At 49.0% G+C, this 24,098-nt stretch overlaps 1 protein-coding gene across 2 annotated transcripts in view; it reads left to right on the top strand.

Annotated features, from left to right (window-relative positions):
• The window catches only part of Itgb5 (integrin subunit beta 5), a 108,748-nt gene that overhangs the window by 70,539 nt on the left and 14,111 nt on the right, over positions 1-24,098 (top strand). For both annotated transcript variants that reach the window (XM_057765405.1, XM_057765404.1), the window contains exons 9-10: positions 4,007-4,141; positions 11,598-12,027. In XM_057765405.1, the coding sequence (XP_057621388.1) occupies positions 4,007-4,141; positions 11,598-12,027 (565 nt within the window). The remainder of the gene's footprint in view (positions 1-4,006; positions 4,142-11,597; positions 12,028-24,098) is intronic.

Here is a 24,098-nt window from a genome sequence, read left to right as displayed (position 1 = left end):
GATTTCGGCACCAGATGTGAAAACTGACAATGACTGCTCCATGGTATAGTTGAGGAGAAGGTTTTTATTGTAAACATGAGAGAGTACAGCCAGAGGCATCTGGAAGAGTCCAGAGCAGAGAAACAGGAGGGAACTGAATATGACCAGCAGACTAGAGCAGGCTATGAGAGGAGATGGGGCAGGGGAGAGGCGAGCAGGAGAGAGTGGAGGACAGAGAAGAGGCCAAGAGAGAAGCCAAGTGATGCATATGGTCACGATGTCAGGGTTATATGGGAATGAGGTGCTAAAGAAGTCCGGGTAGGGGTTGATACCAAGGAAGCCTGGAGGCCAGCGTAGCATGCGGTTGGGTACACCAATAGGCACCACAGATAGCCATTTGGCCTGAGTGTTTTTGAACCTGAACCTCTGGAAGAGCAGCCAGTACTCTTAACCTCTGAGCTATCTTCCGAGCCCCGTCTCTATACTTCTGTATAAATACAAATATAGTGCAGATGTGTGTATGCATTTTCCCCTTTGTGTATGGGTATCTGCATGTGAATGCATATGTCAGTGCCCAGGGAGGCCAGAAGGGTTAGCTTCCCTGGAGTTGGAGTTGCAGGAGGTTTTGAGCTACCCAGTGTGGGTTCTGGGAACTCTTCCTCTTAAGAGCACCCAGTGCTCTTAAGCCCAGCCCCATTCCTCCAGCCCTACCTCCTTTGCATCAAAGATTTAATCTTCGTTTGGCCCAAGCTCCTGAACATAACCATGGTTAAAAACATCTATGCTTTCCGTCCATCTATCCATTCAGCAAGACCCTGTGCTGCATCCTGGAGGGCAAATGGTCCTTAGAGCCCACAGTGCCCTGGGAAGGCGGATCCGTAAATAGCTAATCATATTCAGCGGAAGAGGATGATGTGTGTTGGTTGCACTTTTGTGCCCTTTGGCCAGTTAAGGAATGGCACTTCGGAGAGGAAGCAGCTTTCAGAGGGATGGTATTTTTAGACTCGTAGAAACCTTCTCGACAGTTTGTTGCAGAGAGAGACTAGTTTTTGTGGAGTGTTTTCAGCAAGCTGTGAATTTGCTGGGCAATCTGCATATTTCATGTATTCAAGCTTAGCACCACAAGCTGGAGTTATCGAGTGAGCCTGGGTAGGGGGTGGCGTGGGGGTGGGGGAGGTAGCCGCACTTAGGTTTGCTCTTCATGGGGCAGCTTGGCTCTGTGTCTCCCAGAGTAAGTGAGTCTTGCTGTCTGTATTATAAACAGACTTTAAAAAAAAAGTGCCTAATAAAATATGACTTCTAAATAAAGCCAGTTACATCATTTGGCTTCAGTTTCTAAAACAACATCTTTCATAGTGACTTTTGAGACTGGGTTTCATTGTGTAGCCCTGGCTGGCCTAGAACTTGCTATGGAGACCAGCCTGGATCCAGCTCATGGAGATCCACCCACCTCTCTCTCCTAAGTGCTGGGATTAAAGGTGTGTGGTATCACACTTGGCTATTACTTAAAGATTTTTTTTTGTAAGGGCTGTGTGTGTGTATACTCATAATATTTTTATTACTTTATATTTCTTTTTTTAATATAATTTATATTTCATACATGTATGTAATGTACTTTGATCTCTGTTTCGCCCTAGCCCTGTAACATCTTTTGCCAAAAGCACCTCAGTTAAGGGTGGATCTGCTGAACCCCTCCTTTATTTATGCCTGAATTGTGGTTTGCATGGTTATGTGCAGACAGATAACCAGAGCTGCCTCAGCTTCATGGGTACAATGGCCGTGCCGTGTTCAGAAGACACTTCACAACGCTCTTTCCCATCCTCTGCCTCTTACTTCCTTTCTGCTCCCTCTTCTGTGATGTCCCCTGAGCCTCGAGGAGGTGAAAGGGTGATATGCATACCTCACTTCGGGCTGAGCCCTCGCTGTCAGTAATTCTCAACACCCTGGACAGTCCTGAGACTCTGCATCATCTGCTGTCCCCTGTAGAACAAAGTTCCCCGGCCAAGTTTGAGCGCAGCACTTACTTACGAATATGAACATAAACATCTCGCAGGCACTGTGAAACCTGATCATTTAGCAGAGCAGCAATAGCAGGTTCCCTACTGGTTATGGGAGGATTTTAAAAACCAAGAGGCGTATGAAGCATTCCACAAACCTTGTATAAACTAAATATACATAGGTATGTGACACCCAGGGAGAAGAGCGGATCACAGCTGGGCGTGTTGGCTCGTGCCTGTTATTTCAGCACTCGGGACTGCGTGGCAAGAGGATTACAGAGTTCACGGCCAGCCTAGACTACATAACAAGACCCCATTCCAGAAACAGGAATACATGAAGAAAACACAGCCACGAACGACATTGCCAGCAATCCCTTGCAGACCTCCTTCTGTCCCTGTCCCCAAGGGTAGCCATCAGTTCTGCCTGTCTCTGAATTTCACACTCGACAGCAAGGATACATTCCGAGAGACACATCCTCAGGCGAGGTCAGCCTTGTGCAAAGAGGATAGCACCTGCAAACCTAGACAGTGGAATGTACCGCGTGACTCATTTCTCTGTTGCTGCCTTTCACTCCTAGGCCCCAAACCTGTGAGGCTGCCACATACTGAATACTGCAGGCAGTTCTAACAGTGGTGGCCATTGTGCCTCTGAGCATACAGTAGGATATGTACTAAGTGACGAGAAATTGCCGGCGCTCCGAATCTCTTGGGGCCACTATTATATATGATCTTCTGTGGACCAGAGTGTCCTTATGAGAGAATAAATACAGTGTCTGTTCCTTTTCAGCAACATTGTACACTTCAGTGTGTGTTCACACAGTTGTGTTTGATTTCTTCTCTCTATTGTAGGCGCTCTGCTGTGTGAGACATACCGAGGCTTACTTCAGCCTATTCCGCTATTGGTAGGCTTTTGATTGGTTTCCCGATTTTTGCTCTGAAGTTGCTGTAGGTATTTTTGGCAGCGCCTCTCTGACCCGCACATTTCTGTTCTGCATAATCCTCAGGGGAAGCTAGGACTAAGGTTGGCCTGGGTGTTAGAAGACATTACCTATTGCTTTTTTCAAAAGCCTGCAACCAGCTTCCACTCCAGCCCGCAGCGTGAGGACCCAGTTCCTCCCCACTCCACCCCATGACAGGCTACTTTCAGTCTGTCTGTCTGTCTGTCTTTATTTCTTTATTTCTTTTTTTTCTTTTTCTTTTGTTTCCGAGACAGGGTTTCTCTGTGGTTTTGGAGCCTGTCCTGGAACTAGCTCTTGTAGACCAGGCTGGTCTCGAACTCACAGAGATCCGCCTGCCTCTGCCTCCCAAGTGCTGGGATTAAAGGCGTGCGCCACCACCGCCTGGCCTTTCTTTTTCTTTCTTTCTTTCTTTCTTTCTTTCTTTCTTTCTTTCTTTCTTTCTTTCTTTCTTTTCTTTCTTTCTGCTTTAACATATTGTTTTTCCTTGGTGTTCATTTCACTCAATGTCTCAAGACGCTAGTCTACAGAAAAACGTGGAGTCTTTGATAATGTAGTTTCAGACTTATACAGGATGACCTCACCCAGTAAGGGATGGGTTTTTGATTATGAAAAGAGGTGGGGTGGGTTCTGGATGAGCCGACTTTGCAGGATGGTAAGGAGCTAGCCTAGGGGAAGGCAGGTGCTGTCCTGAGTGTGTGTGCACGCCTGTGTGTGCACGCATAAGCACAAAACCCAGAGAGAGCATGACTACATTTCAGTAACTGTGTACCTGAAGTGGAGGATGGGGATGAGAGGTTGTTCTGAAGAGGCAAGCGGGATGCAGGACAAAAGCCTTTTGAGGGAGATAGTATCACTTGACAGGTGGACCTTTATCAACCATTCCAAGCTCCCAGAGGGAGGCCCCAAGGCAGGTCTATGAAGGTGGTGTGTGGGATGGATGCCTCCTGCCTCTAATTTGGCTTGAGCCTCCTGAGTTAGAGGAAACCATGTATTATGAGAAAGCCACTGTGGAGAGCGCCTCGCTGAAGCTGTCACTGAGTTCTGAGGGCTTTGTTTTCTCCCTTTGTTCAGAGCATCCGGTCTAAAGTGGAGCTGTCAGTCTGGGATCAGCCGGAAGACCTCAATCTCGTCTTCACTGCCACCTGCCAGGATGGCATATCCTACCCTGGTCAGCGGAAGTGCGAGGGTCTGAAGATCGGGGACACGGTAAGTGTTCATCCCTACTTTATAGGAGTTCTTGTTTGCCTGGGTGATTATTCTCTGATAAATGGTAGCTTTCTGGAGTCCTTTAGAGGCTTGTGTTCTGCCTGATGGTTCAGCATCCTTTGATGGCTGCTCTGTATTTTGTGTTACAGAACTCCAGTCTATAAACCTCTCAGGGCACTGCCACTTGAGGCTTCCTCAGTGACGCTTGGTGTTCTAGCCTGACAGATGCAATCAGGCAGACGAGGACAGACAGGAATCTGGGGTCATGGCTTCCATTTCTCATCTTTTCTCTTAGCCACTAGGCCAGCTCTCCGGCCCCTCCAGAAAATAGAGCGAGGGAAATCTTTTCTGTGCATATTTCAGAGAATCTGGGTAAAAATAATAGTTTTTACTAATACCAGCCAACATGGCAATAAGCTAGCTCCCCTTGCCCCAGGAAGTCCTGGGAATATCTGCATATATCTAGCCAGGATATTAGGTTCTTCTCTGTAGTTGAAATTTTCTTTGGACTTCCAACCAGCTCCCAAATAAAGACACAGAGACTTATTATTAATCGTGAATGCTCAACCTTAGCTTAGGCTTGTCCCACTCGCTCTTTTAACTTAATCTAACCTCTTTCTATTCATCTACGTCTTGCCTTGTGACCTTTTACCTTTCTTTCATTCTGTATGTCCTACCTTCCTGCTTTCTCTGTGTCTGCCTGGCTAGCCCCTGACATCTCCCAATGTTTCTTTTTTTTCCCCTCCTTTTTTCTTCCTCAAGCCTAAATTCCTCCTCCTGCTTACTCTCCCTGCCTAGAAGTCCCATCTATAATCCTCCCTCATTATTGGCCATTCAACTTTTCATTAGACCAATCAGGTGCCTTAGGCAGGCAAGGTAACACAGCAACACATCTTTACATAGTTAAACAAATGTAGCACACTTTGCATAGCTAAACATATATTCTGCAACACCTCTCTCTTCCTCCCTACTTTCCACAGTGGCCCTTCACCCACCTAGCACCACACAGGGAAACATCCCACCTTTTCCCAACCCTACAGTGGTGTCTGACCACCAAAGGAGGCAGTTCAAAATGTAGTCTGGAAGGTGAGAATAATGATAAGGAAGCAAATCCTTCTCCCAGACAGATTTTCCAAATACATTTCACGTTTACCAACTTGAAAAGGTCAAATTGTCAGGAGCATCATTACAAATGATTATGACAATTATTAACTCAGGAGGCAATAAAGAACAGACTGATGTGCTTGTCACTAAATTCCCACTTCATCTTCCTGTTCATGCAGATAGGGCACTTAAGTTTCTATGGACCAAATAGAAATGGTAATAACCATTTCTATTTCAGCAATAAGTAATGTCAGTATACAGATGTATCAAGTGTTTCTTCAAACATTAAAGAGACTCTTTTAAATAAAACTTGAATAATTGTCAAAAGTTGTATTTGTATTGTTTAGGTAAATGATAGTAATTTCTTAGTCAAGGTGAATTAAGAAAAAAACAAAAGTCTTGTTGAAGTCATGGGGTTTAAAGAGACAGCAATTGGGGCTGACCTGACTTTGATCCCTGGAACCCACATAGTGGAAGGACAGAGCTAACTCCCATAAGTTGTCCTCAGACCTCCACACATGTGCCATGGCATATGCACTCCTTGCCCAAATTAAGTAGCAAGTAAATGTAGGGACAACAGAGTAGGCCATACTGAAGATGGCGGGTGGTAGGCAGCCATCAATGGAAAAACAATGTGGGGTGAATTCTGTAGATCTCTGCACGAGATGTGTGGTGCAGCGTCACTGGGCGTCAGCAGGCAGGCAGATCTGTAGCTGAGGAGGCATGCCTACCGTTGGCAGACCTGCTCATCAAATATGCCAAGGTCACAGAGCTGGGGCAAACAGCTTCTCTTATAAAGCAGGAAAACTAAGATTTTAAAATTGTTTTAAAAACTAAGTTCTGATTAATTAGTTAATTATAATTAGTGTCTTATATTTAGTTTAGAGTTTTAATAGGACAGAGGGAATACAGTCTGCTAGTGTTTTTTGTTCTGTTTGTTTTTTAAGATAGGATCTCATGTGCATAGTGAGTTTTGGGCTAATCTGGGCAACAAAGTGAGACTCTGTCAAAAAACAAACAAATGGCTTGCTAAGAGCCAGTGAGATACCTCAAGAGGGTCAAAGCGCTTGTTGCCGAGCCTGCTGGACCACATGGATTCTGTCCCTGGGACTCACGTGGAGGAAGGACACAACCCCCTCTGTAAATTGTGTTCTGACCTACACATATGTGCCAGGCCACGTGTGCTCCCCCATCAGACCCTTACCCACCAAAATAAAGAAACATGTTATAAAAATGCTCATAGTGTGTCAGTTGGGGCTGTGTTAAGATCTTTGGAACCCGAGATGCCAGAGATAACGGTGGCCCTCTCCAAGTTACACGGCTTGTGGTTTTAGGGCGGAGTTTTTTAGAAGGGAAAGCGACAAGCAGATGGCACTATGAATTGGCTAAAAACATACAGCAAAATTGTGCTTGTGGACAATGCCACCATGGGTTAGATCTGAAGTCCCTTCATCCCACCTTAAACAAACATAGGGAAATCTCAAGGATTGTCCATTGGGGCTCCTCGTGGAATACAGAGAAAACACATTTCATCCCATGATGGGGAGGAAACAGACTGGACAGGGAACATTTCTGTGTTCCCCTCTTAGCTTCCTGTGAGGAAGACATTGCTACCCTTGTGACAGATTAGGGAATCTAACCTATAGAATCAATGAACTGAAAACATAAAGCTAAGGCTTTCCGTTCTGTACCCTGCACCCCATACCACCTTACACCGTGACCTGTTCTGCCATATGCATTTCACCGGAGTGGGTGTGGTGATGGACCAGAACCTTCACCAGGGAGCAGTGCCCTCTGCATCCTTGTCATATCCAGCTCTCGTAGCCATCAGCATTGGTGGGCACAGAAAACCGTAATCCTGATGGGCAGCCTGAGACTCGAGGAGGGGAGTGAGCTGCCCAAGCTCACAGAGCTCCTTTATAAGCTGTGGCCTCCCAACCCAGACTGAGCTATTTCCATCTAAACCAAGTCATCTTACCGACCACAGCCTCCCTGGCACAGGAAGCAATGTTAGCCGCCTGTACGTGGGAGCTTACAGTGTGCACAGTCGGGCATTACTGCTAACTCCTCCTTTCTTTTTAAACATTCATTTCTTTTATATGTGTTGCATGTGGGAGTCAGAAGACAACTTGCAAGAGTGGGTTCTCTTCCACTGTGTGGGGCTCAGGAATCGAACTCGGGTCCTCAGGTTGAGCCGCATGTGCCTTTACCCACTGAACCACCTAGCCAGCCCCTGATTTCTGTGTCTTACAGTAGCTTTTCAGCTAGCTATAGTGCTCCATGTTAACGTGTGGAAATCTGAGGCTCAAAGAGGAGCCTGCAAAACTGGCCCCAGGTCTCACTACCAATGAGCAGCAGGCAACAGGACCCAAATCACTAGCGATGCTACAGCCCAGGCCTTCTCCTTAGGCCTCAGGCGCAGTGAAGTAAAAACTTCAGAGACGTAGATGAGATCATGGCCACTGTCCTCCAACCCACTGTGCACAGATCTCATTTGTTTGGCTGGGAGAGCTCAGGAAATCAGATGTCTGGAAATCAGAAAAAAGGGATTTCAAATGGAAATTTTCCTCCACACTGAGAAATCTCTGTCGTGCTGAGATGACTTTTCAGAGCGTTTGAAACAATGATAAAGATGGTGTTCTCACCAATCCCGTTGCCTTTGGCCCATTTTTCTTTGGGATCCAGTGGCCACAGCCCTGTGGAAATAGCAACCAGTCCTCAGACAAGCCTCCGCTAGCCCTTTGTCTTCTCTCTGTCCTGTATTGTCTCCGTGTCCAAGGGCCACAGTCACATGGCCCCTCTGGCAAGAGCTGTGTGGTTTTGTTGTCTGGGTATAGATGGCTGTCAGAGCCGTTCTTTTCCTGAGCTGGGTGTGATGCTGTCCACCAGGGTCACGCAGATCCTGAGGGAAGGGCTTTCTGGACGGTGTGAGTCTGGAGCAGAGAAAAGTGAGGTCTGAAAATTAAGAATTCTAAAGGGCAGCTGGGCATGGTGGTGCACACCTTTGACCAAAGCACTCAGGAGGCAGAGGCAGGTGGATCTCTACGAGCTCCAGGACAGCTAGAACTGATACGTAGAGAAGTCCTGTCTTAAAAAAATAAAACAAACAAATAAATGAATGAATAAAAGAGTTTTAAGGGGCTAGAGAGTTGCACTAAGGCTAAAGGTGCATATAGCTCCATATTGCTCTTGTAGAGGACCCAAGTTCAGTCTCTAGCCCCCTACATTGGTTGGCTTACAACTACACATTGTTCCTGCTCCCACAGACCCAGGACCGTCTTTAGGACTCTGAGGGAACCTCTCTCACATGTGCACATACGCAGACATGCATATATACACATAATTAATTGATTGATTAATTAATTTGTTTTTTGGGTCCTAAGTTTTGAGGTGATCTCTCTCCATTCACCCATAAGCCTGACTGGGTTGACCTACACCCTGAGAGCTGGCGTTCTTAGGAGCTCGCTGTGACAAATCAGTATGCAGATGGCAGCTTGCTTTAGCACCCCGCACAAAGGGCCCAGTGAGCCACTGTCACGGCCTTCGCACAGTGTATCCCCCCACCCCCTGCTCTTGTCCACTCCTGGCAGCCCCGTACTTGGGGGCCCCCCTCTGCTTTTTGTTTTATCAAGATCTGAGTGGACTTGACATCTGCAGAACCCTGGGATTAGGGGTTCTGTGTAGGGTTTGGGCAACCCTTTTGAGAGGGTAGGCTTCCCCATTGGAGAGCCGGAACCATCCCAATGAGGTTAAGTCACCAGTCTGGCCAGAATGACCAACTGCATCTGTGACCTTCATCTAGACTGAGTCAAGACCTGGGGAGCCCTCAGTGTCATGCTTGTCCCTAAACCTCGGTTACCAAGGAAGGGGAGCCAAGGAGTTGTATTCCAGTACCTTCTAGCCTCTCGGGGTTTGCTAATCCAGTAGGGAAACTGAACTGTAAGGATGGAAGAGCAAAGCAGACCTGTTTGCTGTTCCGACCATGCTTTTTATAGCATGCCTGTATCTAGCAGGAGCCAAGACTGAGACAGACAGGGCTTCTCTCCAGTTATCAGACAGCAGGCTCCAGGCCAGACAGATAGACCTCTGGACGGAAGCCTTGACTGAGGAGGCCCTGGAACTCTGCTGGGGAGCCAAGCTCTCTTGACTTCTCAGCCAGGCAAACAGTGTGAGTTTCCATGTCCTGGCTCTGTGTTCTCTCTCTCCCTCTGTCCCCCCGCCCCAACATTTTCTTGCTTTCTGGATTTGCGAAGGTGGGTCTTCCTGGGGAAAGCTGTGTCACCAGAGTCAATAGCAAGTGCCCTTGGCCTATGCTGCAGGTGGTTCTTTGTAGTCCATTGAATTCCTGGTCTCTTCATTCACCAGGCACAGAAAGTGGCAGGAAGTAGCAGCCTCATGCAAATGGCTGGGAAGGGATGACATTAGCCTCCCAGAGTCTCCGCTTCCCTTCATTCTTCATGGCCCCATAGATAACTTTACTCAGACTCAGCCCCCAATCCCTGCCTGTGTGCAAGCTCAGCACATTCCCAGCCCAAGGCAGAAGAAAGCTTTGGAGAAGCCTATGACAGTCACTTTGGGGTCACCATCATGCTGTCTTTGCCTTGAGCCAGGCAGCCGTTGTCTCTACCCAGATCTTTACAAGAGCATCCGTTGCCCTTTCTAGGATATGATATGCTAGGGAATTCAGGCCTGTTTTAGGTGAGCACCATCCCAACTGGCTATGTAACCAGACAATCCGTCCGCCATCATTGATTCCCTCGAAGGGAAGACAGCTGCTTCTGGGTTGAATGAAAAGGATGCTTGTGCAATCTTGTGCAATGCTCACGTGTACCAATGCATTGTCATGAACAGATTTCAGTGCTGTGTAGATGCCCCGTCTTGTTTCCTTTGCTGAGTGACCATGGACTTTGGAGCTCAGATTTGGACTTGTCAGTCACTTCCCTTTTCTTCCTTCTCCCTCCCCTCCATAAGGATAATGGATGTGATGGGGTTAGCCTTGTCTGCAGCTAGTGTGCTCCTCCTTCGGTCTTTGGCTCTGGGCTCCTGGACATTTTCTTCAGCTCACCTGTGTTAAAGTACCCTCTGTTGAGTATCATGATTGATGCTGAGACCTGGGTGTTTGTTGTCAAGACCTCTGGGGCTGTGGTTTGCTGGCAAGCCTGACTCAGGCCTGTCTTGCTCAGTATCGCTACCCTGAATGCTCCCAGATGCCAGGGAATCTGGGAAGAGGCCTTTTGGAAATAATGCTTAGAAAGAAATACAGTGTTCACACATGGCCATTATCGCAGCTGCCCACCAAAGCAGGCTAGTGATGACAAGTCCCGGGAAATAAAGACACCAGCCCAGATAGAAAGGTCCCCTTGAAGGAGTGGCCAGGCATGCCTGCTTGAGGACGGGGCCCCTCTTCCAGAGGAGTGCATCTTGGTGAGGTTCCTTCACCGCTCACTTGCTTGTCCTCATTTCTGTGGAATCATCGGGGCTTGTTCTGAAATATCCCAGGAGATTCCATCCCCACACAGCTCCTTCCTCTGACTAGGTATGGTGTTGTGATCTAATTCCTAGAAGGATCAAAGCAAGCCTCTCCCAGCCTCCTTTCCCCTCCAGGCTGTGAGCAGCTGACAGGCAGGCTCCTGTTACCTTGCTAGGTCCAGTTTGCTGTCAGGTTTCAAGGCAGCCTTTGAGAAGCTCCTCCCTAAATGTTTCATTTTTTTAAAGTGTCCCTGTGTGTGATAGCTACTCAGGCGGTGAATGTCCTTTATAGCCTCAGGACTATGGGCTGAATGGGGCAGGATACAGCTGTAAGAACCGGGCTTGCGGGGAAGGGAGGCTGGGACATGAGAGGGACCTCAGTGTGACATCCCGTCTCTTCACCAACAGAGAGGGGGTCAGGTGACTGTTCTCTGCCCTGCAGCTCCTGTCAGGGGGCACCACCATCCCCCAGCATCTAGCCCACTGCATACATTAGATGCTGGTTGAATGGATGATTTTTGAGATGGGAGAAGAGATGTGTACAGCAGTGGGAGTGACGTGAGGATGGGATGGGAGATAAAGGGGAGAGCCAGAGCCGTGCACACCTTACTCCTTGTGTATTTCTTCAGAGCCCCTCTCCTTGGGGTCTTAAAGATGATGAGAATGGACCTATGCCCAATTCCTGTTGAATATTAGCGTAATCAACTCCTCTTGTCCATAAAATACCTGCGATTGCCAACCCACTGTCTCTTCCTACCAGGGTTCCACCTGTGTGCTGGGCAGGGTAGATCTCATTATGGCTGTATGTGGCCATGCCCCCGGAGGTGGGGGGCCGGGAACCCTGGCTTGCTATGGCTATGATGTCTCCTCTTCTTCTACCCAGGCATCCTTTGAAGTTTCCGTGGAGGCTCGGAGCTGCCCTGGCAGACACACAGCCCAAGCTTTCACCCTGCGGCCTGTAGGGTTCCGGGACAGTCTGCAGGTGGAAGTCACCTACAACTGCACATGTGGCTGTAGCACAGGACAGGAGCCCAACAGTGCCAGATGCAGTGGGAACGGAACATACATCTGTGGGCTGTGTGAATGTGACCCCAGTTACCTGGGCACCAGATGCGAGTGCCAGGAGGGAGAGAACCAGAGCGGGTACCAGAACCTGTGCCGAGAGGCGGAAGGCAAGCCTCTGTGCAGCGGACGCGGGGAATGCAGCTGCAACCAGTGCTCCTGCTTCGAGAGTGAGTTCGGGAGGATCTACGGGCCCTTCTGCGAGTGTGACAGTTTTTCCTGCGCCAGAAACAAGGGCGTCCTGTGCTCAGGTAGGCCTCTGCCACCTTTGCTCCAAGCCAGACCCAGGCCTGGATGCTGTGTGGGCCCCAACCTTGCCCTTTTCAGAATGGTGGTAGAAATGGTCACACCTCTGGCTGGCCTGGGAGAAGACTGGGGATAAGCCCTGCCTGCCACTGGCGCATGGTGGATGCCCACATGTGGAATATAACATCAAGTCTGAGGGGGTGTGACATGGGTCCCTTCTGGCAGGACTCACCCACATAGGGCACTGATGGGTGGGGATTGGCCATGAAGGTAGAGCATGAGGTAGGGCTAGGGGACACGTGAATCAGGTCAGGCACATGTGATTGTGTAGTGTTATGGGATGTTACCCATGGAAAGCACAAGTGTGTAGATGTTAAGAGGAGTGGGGGCTTCCTATAAGCAGAGCTCCCATGAGCACACCTTGAGGGTGGTCGGATTGAAATGTTCACAATTGTTTTGTGAAGTGCAGGATATAGGAGTATTGTGGATGAAGGCACATGAAAAGATTGGAACCCATGTGCCAACTCTATGACAGAGACTCTCCCACCATCAGTGTGATGACACATTGGTGTTAGCTAGATGGTTCTGTCTAGGTTCACAGATAAAGTGGGCTCAGGAGCGGCAGGTGTGGAGTTGTGAGAAACAAGACTGGATGAAGTACTCAGCACAAGCCTGGCACAAAAGGAGTACACTGGCTCCCGTATGGGTCAGAGCAGTGCCCTGGGAGCTGGCAGTGCCAGGCTTAGCCTGTGGGTCTTTGGGCTGTGTTTTAAAAAAACTCCGCATGGAGTTTCCTCTCCGCTTAGCTCTGGAGTCAGATATAGCCACTGGGAATGTTTTTGCTCCAGAATGCTGCTCAGCCTGTGTTCCCTGGAGCGGATTTGCATGGGCACACTGTGGTAGACAGAACTTCACTTGTCTTGACATTGGTTTTCCCATCTCTAAAGCTGACCCAACATTGCTTGCTTCTGCCTTACTTTGAGAATGGAAGGAAAAGACATAAACAGGGAGCCCGAGTGAGCACAGAGCCCGGCAGGCACGGGGCAGTTGGTCCAGGATGTGTGAGGGACCTCTGAAGGGAAAGCTTAACATTTTCACTCATTTGCTGAGTGAACTCACTTGTTTATCCAACCACCAGAACCCATAGTTCTGAGTTACTGTCTTATACTGTAGAGTTCTGTTAAAGCGTGTGTCTGAAAACTCCCTGTACCCTCTAACCCTGTGACCTCCAGGCTCTCATGGGCCATGGATGCAGAGATGGGGAGCGGGGGAGTGCCAAGATCTGAAGCTCTCTGGTGAACAGCACAGCAGCTACTGACTTCCTAAGCTGGGGTGTCCCCCAACATACAAAAGTTACGCTTGGTCCTTAAGGAACACTTGGGAAATGGGAAGTTGATGGTTGATGGTGGTGTGGTCAGATTGTGCTGTCTCTCTCCGTGAAGAGCAGGACAGGGACCATCTGGCAAACCAATCAAGGGACCTTTTTCTCCCTCACTAGTTCACATGCACCCCTCCCCCACCCACCCACCCTCTGTGTTGTCAAGAGAACTGCTTTTCAAGAGAACCGAGGATTGATTCTTAAATCTAGAATGTCCTGACTGATGGAAAGCAACGTTACAATCATCCATGCTTTCATCTCTCCAAGGGGGATTTCCTTTCCTTCCCAACCTTTCCTTGTTAGTATCCGTGTCTGCATCTGATTTCTTGTGTTGTCATTCAGCCTCTTTTTCCTCTGGAGAAGAACTCAAATTACTTTAGTTAATTGCCGATCAGAACATTCTTGACTCTCATTGTGCCTTCAGCTAGACCGTCCATCTCTTCACTTGAAAAGCCACACTAGTTGAAAGGTGGAAGCTCTCCAGGTCTTCCTGGAGAAGGGGGTTTCTGCACTAAGGCCATTGTTGGGTTTGTGCATTTAAGGTGGTTCTAGATGGGGGAGGGCACAGACGGATGGACACGACTTAATGGCCCACGCTCCTGCAGGGAGGAGTACCCCATGCTTCTTGTCTCTCAGACCGTCTGGCTCTTTCTGGACACAGCTGAGCGGTGGCAAACAATTCCTTCCTCCAGCTCTTGCTACCCTGGCCAGCCTGAGCTTCTGCTCTGGAGCTGTGCGCACTGGTTTCTGGGGGTGGCTGCTCCGCTTGGGGTTTTCATGGGAGACAAAGCCTATTTCCTAAGCACTATGTTCAGTCAGAAGATGCTGACTCAGGCTCTCAAACCATCCGCCTCAGCATTCTCTGGCACTTCTCCTTCCCCCTGGCCCCTGCAACCCATCCTGGAAGTGGTCTTGTGGTTGAGGTCTGTCCTGGGGAGGGGGGAGGGGCTGGGCAGTGTCCTGGAGGAAGTTGCTGAGCCAGGATTGATGGGGACACCCAGAGAGGCTCCTTCCACTTGTCTGATTCTTCCTCTGTGGGACTTATAGTCCTTGACCCCGACTGTGAGAAGGAGGATGGAAAATGCAAGAGCCTGCGGGTTTGGGATAGGTTTTCCATCATCAAAGCAGCAGACTGGGTCTGGAAGCCAGTGAGCAGTTGTTACGGTTCCTGTGACACACCATCATGGGACTCTCGCTGTGGCTCTCCTCTGGCCTCTAGAAGTAGCAATTTGCAGAATAGTTCTGTCCTCAAACCATTTCCGTGTGTAACAGGAATTTTCTGAGGCCCCTGTGAGGGTTTCTATTCGTCTGGTTCTTGGAAAGTGTTGATCCTTCAAAGTTTCTTTAAACATGAGAAGAGGTCTGGGTCTGGTCAGTTATTTTTAATGCGGTAAAAGAGACTCACTCACACTTTGTGTTTCTTGGTGATTTGTGTGCCCATCAGTCATCTCCTGGGATCTAGTCACTCCCTTACACGAAGCTGATGAGATTTTTACATTTAATAACCTGACGGCCACCCTACCTCTTGGGTCTCATAGGATGAGAAATTTGAAATCTAATCAGTTGTAAAATTTTGAGCAGACCTTTTTGATCTCATGGCTGAAGCCCCCGAAGTACATTGTAATAGATTGTATAATTCATACACCACCTTTGTTATGTGGTAGATATTGAGAGCCCAAAGGACACCAGTAGGTCTTTCCCAGAGATGGAAAATGGAGCACGGCACTTTCTTAATAAGCCAGAGCCAGCATCTAAGAACAGATCCTGGGTCTGCTAACAGGTCTCAATACTTAAAACAGTTCTTTGGGCCTTTTGCTAAAAGACTCCTGCAATTAAAGGCTCAGCTCTTGGGTTCTTGCTTCTTACCAAAGGAAGCACTCTCCTTGACAACATTATCCAGGTATGTCGAAAAGAATTTCTCAGTTCACAGAGATTAAGTAGGGCTTCCAAATTTAGCCTGTAAGGACAGATAGTTTGCATTCACAAAAGTAGGCCTGGGAAAGGGGCAGTAGTGGGAACTGTCTCCTATGAAAGTAGTGGAGTCAAGATTTGCAGACTGGCAGGTAAACTCAGGAGACTGGGTGGTAATAACTTAGCTAACTGGTGCTAAGGACATGTCAGTGATGTCTCCCTTGCTGTCATTTTATTTAGGCATATTGCTACCTAACATTCAATAAGAATTTGTTATACATTATACATTGATGACCCCTATGCCAAGCATTATATTCTGCATGAGTTTCTAAGTTTTTCTTGCCTCCGGAATTTTCCGCTGGAGTTAAAGAATGGGCATATAAAAGGTAGCAAGCTTCTTCCTGCCTCTTCTGGATGTTTCCGTGAGCTTGAAAGATGAGAAGCAGTGGGGCAGGCCATCCTGAGCACCTGCCTTGCTCCATGTCTGAGTCAGTTCTTGGGAATGGAGTTGTCTCCCTGCTCAGGTCCTATTTCCAGAAACTTCTTAATAGGTCACCAGTGATTCTGAAAGGGGAATGATCTAAGAATTGGGTCCCGCCCCCATCATCCCTTTCTCTGTATTTGGAAAGGGAACTGTGCAGATAAAAAACCTCATTCCCAATGCCAGGCAGTGGTGGCGCATGCCATTAATCCCAGCACTTGGGAGGCAGAGGCAGGTGAATCTCTGTGAGTTTGAGACCAGCCTGGTCTACAAGAGCTAGTTCCAGGACAGGCTCCAAAGCCACAGAGAAACCCTGTCTCAAAAAACCAAAAAAAAAAAAAAAGAAAAGAAAAAGAACCTCATTCCCAGGATTCTGCCTTTGATCAGGCCTGATCCATAAACCCATCAAGTTTGACTTGAGAAGAACATAACAACATTTAAAAAGCAAAATATGCAAATTTAGGGAGATCATGAAGATACCAAAGCTTAGCTCTCTGTCATGCAGGTATAGGTACTATTAGCCACTAAACATAGAGGATAATGGTGTTAGAAATTTTTCAATTCATGCTGGGGGGGTGGTGGCGCACGCCTTTAATCCCAGCACTTGGGAGGCAGAGACAGGCTGATTCCCATGAGTTTGAGGCCAGCCTGGTCTACAGAGCGAGTTCCAGGGCAGGTTTCAAAGCTACAGAAAAACCCTGTCTCGAAAAACCAAAAAGAAAAGAAAAGAGAAGAAAATTTTCAACTCTTAAATTTAGAAGTATGAGAGACCTCTGGTGGTGGAAACTAATTGTTCCTGGTGCTCTTTCTTCTCTGGCACAGGGGTTGAGCCAGCATTTCTGTTTGGTTCTGGTTTGGGGTACTTCAGTGTACTCGATTATTGGCAGGGACAGGGCAGGATCTGAGGGTGCCTTGTGTCCTTTGTGGGGAGTGTCCCCTCACAGGAACACTGCCCTTGGAATGCCAGCCAGATTCAGAAGTTCTCTGTAGTCTGGAATCGCTCGGGCTGTTTTCCTTCCTCTTTGCTGGGGCACATTTGGGGTTCCATTGCCCTCCAAGCTCATCCACAGCCCCAGTCCACAGAGTCCTTCAGATGAGCTCAGCCATGTCGCATTCTAAAGAAAGTCCTATGAAGGTGCTGCCTGATGCACGGAACTGACCTCAGGCGATGGGCAGGCATAATAATATAAGGAGACGATTGTAAAGCATTTCTTATGGGGATGGAGTTAAGAGCACTGGCGGCTGCTCTTGCGGAAGATCTAGCTTTGGCTCCCAGCACCTATCTGGCAACTAATAACTGACTAAAACACCAGCATAAGAAGTCCCCTATGCCATCTTCTGGCCTCCTTGGGTACCATGCGTGTGCACATACATACGTGCAGGCAAAATACTCATACCTATAAACATATGTCTTTTTAAGCACTTCTTATGACATGGGGACTGTTTCCTTGGGAATAGATGGATGTTAGTGTTTTGCATGTATTGCTAGGAAATACTAAATAAAAAGGGTTTTGTTTATCTTGTATCATATGCCTTTCCTAATTCCAGTCACACATAGTAGGTCAATATGTATTATCTACTTTGCAGAAACCGAGGCCCAGAACCTAGACTAACTTCCTTGAAATTAAAAAAAAAAAAAAAAAAAAAAATTAAAGCAAGGTCTTGCTTTGTTGCCGAGGCTGGTCTTACCCACTGGGCTCAAGCAATCCTCCTGCTTTAAGCTCTGGGCTAACTGCGGGGTGTGCATCACCCTGAATCACCTGCTTCCTGTGACTCTTGACTGCAGAGGCAAGCCAGAAGAGCCTTGAACTGCCTTTTACGCTGTGGCCATTTCTTCCAGGGTTGCCTTATTTTGGTTAGCTTGTGCCTCTACCCAAACCTGGATTCCTAGTTTAGCCCTCAATGCCATCACCCCAGCATTTAGCCCACATTTCTCTTTCTTGCCTAGTTAGTCAAAATTTTAGGAACTACTGTGTCTGTTTTCCTAAAATGAATCTCTCTTGAGTTAGATTCCATCACTCACAGCAGAGCGGGACTGAAGGACACGCATGGGCAAGGCGCTGACAAGGTACCCATTGTGCTATTTATGACTCGTTTGCGGAAGGCACAGGGTGTTCCTCTCTGGATTTGGCAGATATCTGGCTATTGTTATTGATTATCTTGAGCCCACCTTTATTAGTTTAGTCTTGTAAGGTGAGTGCCACCAAGCTTATGGAGTTGTTACTGCCGTACGCAGACACTGTGGTACTATGATAGATCCTGCCCCAGAGGAACTGAGGAGGATGCTGTAAGCCACGCCCTCACTGATTCTGGCCTCAAGCCTTGGTCCAAGAAGTCTCCCTCCCCTGAACCTAGTGGGATCTTCTCTGACCAGCTGGTCCTGCTGGCTTAACCTGGCTCCTGGCAGCTGAGCTGCAGTGTGACCTGCACATTTGGCATTTCAGACCAATTCTGTCCGGTGAGAATGCTGCACCAGGCGCAGTGGCCAGTTTGGGGTGGAACTGGGCAGTGGTTCACCACAGCAACAGTATGACACTTTGCCAGTGGTGTGACCAAGAGGGTGGTGAGTTCACACTTTCCAGACATGGCCTGTATCTCCCCAAGGTGCCTTCCAGGCAGATTGGGCAATTAAGCCAACCCCAGGGTGTGGAGCTGGCATCTCTGTTTCTCTTGGCGACAACCCTCTGTTTCTCTTTCTGAGTCAGCACTCTTGGGGCCTTGACAGGGACTATGGTGTACTTTACCCAGAAGTATGCAGATTCTTTGAGACTAGAAAGAAGAGTTCGTTAAAGAACATAGGATTCTTTTGTTTATTTTGGGTTTTTGAGACAGGGTTTCTCTGTAGCTTCTGGAGCCTGTTTTGGAACTTGTTCTGTAGACTAGGCTAGTCTCAAACTCAAAGTGATCTGCCCACCTCTGCCTCCCAAATGCTGGAATTAAAGGTATGCACCACCCTTTTCCATCTTCTCCTCACTGCCATAATCTCCCCAGGACAGAGCCTAGAAGCCATGCCTTTCCCTGCCTCTCTCGTGGATGTTAATACTATGTTATGGACCTAAGGGGCCAAGGCCAGGAAGACCGTTGTATTCTTTGGGAGGGCCCTGTGGCATTGTCAATGGAACCTTAGCTTCCAGGACAGTGCTAAGATAGCAAAGTAATGTGGGAATTTACAGAAACTCGCTTAAAGCAATGTCACCCTGTTTTTGTCATCGTGATCATCGTTTGCTCCCCAGACATACGCATGTGATCCAGACCCATGAAAAGCAGAGGGTGAGAGCCACTCAGGGGAAACACCATCAGTTGTCACAGTAAGCCAAGGAGAGAGGAGTAGCTGGCCCAAGAATGAATCGCTGTGTGACTGCCAGCTGATGTGTGTGCTGGGAGATTGGAACATTGTATAGGAACAAAGTGGTGAGGCGGGGGAGCCTGTGACTTCTGTTGGACCATGGGGAAGGCCGTGGGAAAGGAAGGAGAATCCTCAGTTCTCTTCTTCATGGCAGCCCCAAAGCCTCCGGAGTTTGTGGATGTTTGTTGCTAATTTGAACTGTCTCAAGGATCATGTCGAAGCCCACAGGAATCAGTGGTAATTGGTGTTCAGTAATGTCACGTTCTTTTTTTTTTAATTGAAGTTTTATTTATTATGTGTACAGTACACGTATCCCTGCAGGCCAGACAAGGGCACCAGATCTCATTCTAAATGGTTGTGAGCTACCATGTGGTTGCTGGGAATTGAACTCAGGACCTCTGAAAGAGCAAGCAGTGCTCTTAACTTTTGAACTCTAGCCCTGTAATGTCACTTTCTTAATATTCATCATTGGGAGTCTCTTTCCCTAGGCCTTGAGGTCTGTCCAGTCATCAGCAGCACGTCCTCAGTGTCCTCTGAGGGCCGGAAACCATGCTAGGCACCGGTCACACACAAATACAAGTTTATCAGTGTGAGGGCTGATGGGGTAAGGAACACAAATCGACAAGTAGTGCACCTGCCAGGGTTTCTTTGCATATCCCTTGCTGGCCTGGAATGCGCTGTGTAGACCAGGCTGGCCTCAGAACTGTACTGATTCTCCTGCCTCTGCCAACTGAGTGCTGAGGATACAGATATATGCTACTATGTCTGACTCTGGTCAGCTTCCAGACATATTCCAGTCTGAAGGGAGGAAGAGAAAGATGGAAAGAGGGGGACGAGGAGGGAGGAAGGGCAAGAGAATGAATGTGAAAGTCAGGAAGGAAAATGAAAACTGCTCCCCTCAAGTGCCCTGGTCACTAGCAGCTCATCGTTCCTCTCTGCTCCCAACCATGTTTCTCAGCACTGTTGTCTGCAGGTGCCAGCTTCACTGGTCACTTTCCCCTCAGTCCTGCACTCTGTGCTATTTAGACCAATCCTCGTCTCTTTTCCTGCCTTCAGTCTCCTCTAGCCAGCTGCCCCTTAGAGCTGCTCACATGCTCACCCCATCCTCTCTGGGGATTACCCTCTGGGGTACCTCCAGCAACCCTAGCTTGCTCAGCTGCGCACACTCCCTCCTGAGTTCTGGGAGCCTCTCGCAAGCCCTTACTCTAGAATGTTCCCCGCCAAACTTTGTTCTTCCTCCCAGCCAGGCCCTCCCAGGTTGTCTTTGTCTCCCTTTTGGTTCATCCAGTGTGAGGTAGAAGCCTAGAAGCTGTCCCATATCTCGCCTTCTCCCCAACCTTTCCATCCATCTCCACTGACCCTTTCCACTCCTTGGAAGTCCGTTCCTCCCCCTCTGTAGCTACCATCCCAGTGTGTGTGCTGTCCACACTGCAGCCAGAGCGATGCTTCCAAAACAAGACTCTGCTTGTGCCCAGAGTCTTCGAGGCTGGCCAGACTCTGAGATGCCTAAATAAATGGGCAGGTGGAGGATCCCAGGAGGCGTGGGGGGAGTCGGGTGGTGGGCTTCTTTGCAGAGGTGCATGAGGTGGAAATGCAGGCGTTATAATCTGAGGGGGAGCAGCCACTGGCTCTTGAACAGAAGTGCAGCACTGCCTGTGTCATATCAGGGTTGAAGAGATCACAGATGCCCCGGAAGTAGGCGCGGACACAAGATGGGAACTGGGAGAGGGCATGAGAAAGGGTGGTCAGAAATTCATGTCCTCTGGGTCATAGGAGTTCATCCTCAAGCTTCCTCAGGCCCTGAAGGATCAAGTGAAGCTCTTGCCAGGTCCTAAGCAACCCTCCTGCTCCCCTCAGCCCTACCTCAGATGCCCGCCCTCCTCTACTCTCTCTAAACACGAGGCTTGACAGAGGCATGCCCCAGCCTCCCAGCCCCAGTCACACACCAGTAGTGATGGTGGAGGATCAGCAGTTCATCTGTCCCTGTTCAACCGAGAGAATAAGGGAGGCCATGGCTGACTTAGTGCATCTGGTGGAATAAGCCGGGCGTATGCATGAGGCTACACCATCTTCATCATATCATGCCTTGACCCTCCTTAAGCATTTGTCAGTCATGATTGGACTCCCCAGAGAGGAATCCAATCTACGTAATAGTTAGAAAACTACATAATAATCAGAAGTACAGACTCTTGTGCTGAGTGTGGTGGTGCGCTGTTTTAATCCCAGCACTTGAGAAGGAGAGACAGGTCTACATAGCAAGTTCCAGGCCAGCCACTGGACACTGTCTTAAATAAACAAACAGGAAGTATAGACTCCTGTTGCCAAGTGTTCTACCACTGAACCATATCCCAGAAGCAGAGAGTAGACTCCAGAGTCAAACGAAAATACTTCATATCCCTGCCAATGGCCTGCTGTGTAGTTTGGGTGAACTTACCTGGCCTGTCATTTCCCACATCTGTTAAAATTAAGGTAATAACGTACTCATTACATAGAATTATTGGGTAGACTAAGGTAGTTTGTGTACATGACTTATCTAGCTGTGTTAACTTTCCGGGCAGTGACACAATGCCCAAGAAAATCAAAGAGGAGAAAGGTTTTTCTGGCCATGGTTTTGGGAGTTTTGGGATTGTTTCCCTGTCTCCTATGTTGAGGCAGCATAAGGGGCCTTAAACCTCATCAAAGCTGAGAACAGAGAGAAAGAAAGGCTAGAGACCCAGTGCCCTCCAAGGGCACCCCCCCCCCAGTGGCCTAGCGTCCTTCCACCAGGCCCCACACTGTCCCAGTAGTGCTACCCTGAAGAGCAGGCCTTAAACACAGCCCCTTTGGGACATAGTGCCAGTCCAGGTGTATGGCTAATTGCCAGTGTCCTGTCCTTGGTTCTGAGGAGATATCTGTGGCCTGATCTAAGTGACAGTAAATGTCAAAGCCAAGCATCCATCTCTGTTCCGCGCTCACAAAGCCTTCCCCCACCCTGCAAGGTAGACAGGCACGCTCTCTGACTGTGGAAGGCAGTGGTCTGGCCAAGCCAGCAAGTGAGTGCTGAGATTGCACGGGGCAGAGCTCTCTAGAGCAGCAGAGCTTCCTGGAGGGGCTGGAGAGGATGTCACTCAGCGGGCCTCTCTCAGTGAGGCTGGCTTACACCAGCAGGTGCTGCTTCCTTGTGGAGGGGCTGTCCTGAGCTCAGGAGAGCTGGTGAGGAAACTGTTGCGGGCAGTGTATCTGGTTCCAACTGAGAGCCCTCCCTGTGAGGGAGCTGGAAACGTCCATGCACCTCAGAAGTGTCTCTGTCACTAAGGTCTGTGCAGATAGGGAAAGTGTCAAACAGTGCCGTAGGGTCAAACACCCCGGCCAGCCGGGGACGCATGAGGACACCTATGCTCCATTACATAACTTTAGCCTGTTTGTCAGCAGAGAACCAGGGATAGTGTGTCTCCGGAGCGATTTCCCCTTCCTGTTCAAAGCTCCGGTTGGAGTCCTGAGTATGTTTCTGGGCACAAAGTCCACCTGAGAAGACTGCACACAGCCTGGCATCAGAGAGCCCATGATGTCTGGGTGAGGAGGCTCCCACTCTTCACACAGACACAGAGGGAGACTGTGGGCCCTGACTCAGGGCATTGCAGGGTGGACACACACACAGCACACACACACCACAGCACATAAAGCTGTCACTTTGGTTCCTTATTCTCATGACAGGTGCTGGAAGGCCCACCCTTGGCCAAAGGTTTCACTCAGGTGTCTGGAACAGAAGTGAGGCTGGAATTGTGGTACCAGGGAAGTTACCCCAGAAGGACCAGGTCTGTCAGCACATACTCCCACTATTTCTTTAACCACTTCCTGTTTATGGGTCTGTTCTGAGGCCAAGAGGGCCTGTGGGAGATTGGTGACTGAGAGGGCATGAGAGTGGGAAGGCAACCTCGACCTCAGGGCTGTGAGGAGAGAGGAGGCACACCCATGGGGGAAGAGGAGGAAGTATATGCACATGAGGGTGAGATGGGGGGGTAGAGATACGTAGGGGCCTTGAAGAGAAGGGCCACTTCCAGGCTGAGGGCCATCTTCCCTTCAGCCTTCCCACAGTCAGAATGGGGGAGGAGCTGGTTTTGAAGGCTATGACTTCTACCAGGTTGAGACTCTTTGGAGTTGAGTCTAGGAAGATGAGACCCATTCTCCCTTCTCCCATCAAGCTGGCCCCTTTCTTCTCCAAGCCCCTGAAGTGTCCAGCCTGTGGGTGAAGTAGAGTGGGAACTTCCTTTCTGGGCCTGGATCTGAGGCCCTGCCCGGTCAGCCTGGCAGCCGGGCCTGCCTCACTTTGCTGATTCAGAGTTTATAATCAAGTTTGAATTTGCTGGTGTTGAGGGCACCAGGGAACTCCCCGGACTGCGCTCAATTGGCCTTTGTGCTGTCAGCCACTCCACCTAGACACATGGCTGTGGGCCAGCAGTCCTACCTGTCCCTGGTGCTGGCAGGCCGTGTGGGTACTTTGTTCTGGGCATTGCTGCCTCAGCTTGGGTGTGGACCAGGTAGCCTGTGGGAACTTACAGCCTTGCAGGCCTTCAATCAAGTTGGCATGAAGCCTCCCTCCTGCACGGCGGTAACAATGGGGATGAAGAAGGTGGTATTTCCTGAATGCCAGGCATGTTGAAGTGTTTTCTGCAGGCTTGCTTTACCTCACAGTTCCACCTAGTAAGGAGGCGTCTCTCCTAGCCTCGCTTAGAAATAAGACACCAAGACCCCAGTCTTCAGTGCCGGCAGATGGGAGAGGGGGCGGCAAGCCAGAGTCTGATCCCAGAATCCCGCTGGCCACTGCCTCACGTTCTAGCGATTTCATTGTGTTTCCCACTTCTCTTCCTAGGCCAATCTCAGCTTTATATGGACACCCCGCCTGTGCTTGCCCTGAGCCTGATGTCCCCATGAGCACAGAGGGGGCTGAGGAGGCTGGGCAGAGCCTCCTCTCTGCCTCAGT

Source organism: Chionomys nivalis, chromosome 3 (assembly GCF_950005125.1).
Source record: "Chionomys nivalis chromosome 3, mChiNiv1.1, whole genome shotgun sequence".
Lineage (NCBI taxonomy): Eukaryota > Metazoa > Chordata > Mammalia > Rodentia > Cricetidae > Chionomys > Chionomys nivalis.
Note: the sequence above shows the minus strand (reverse complement) of the source record. Positions and strands in the feature narration are given on the sequence as shown.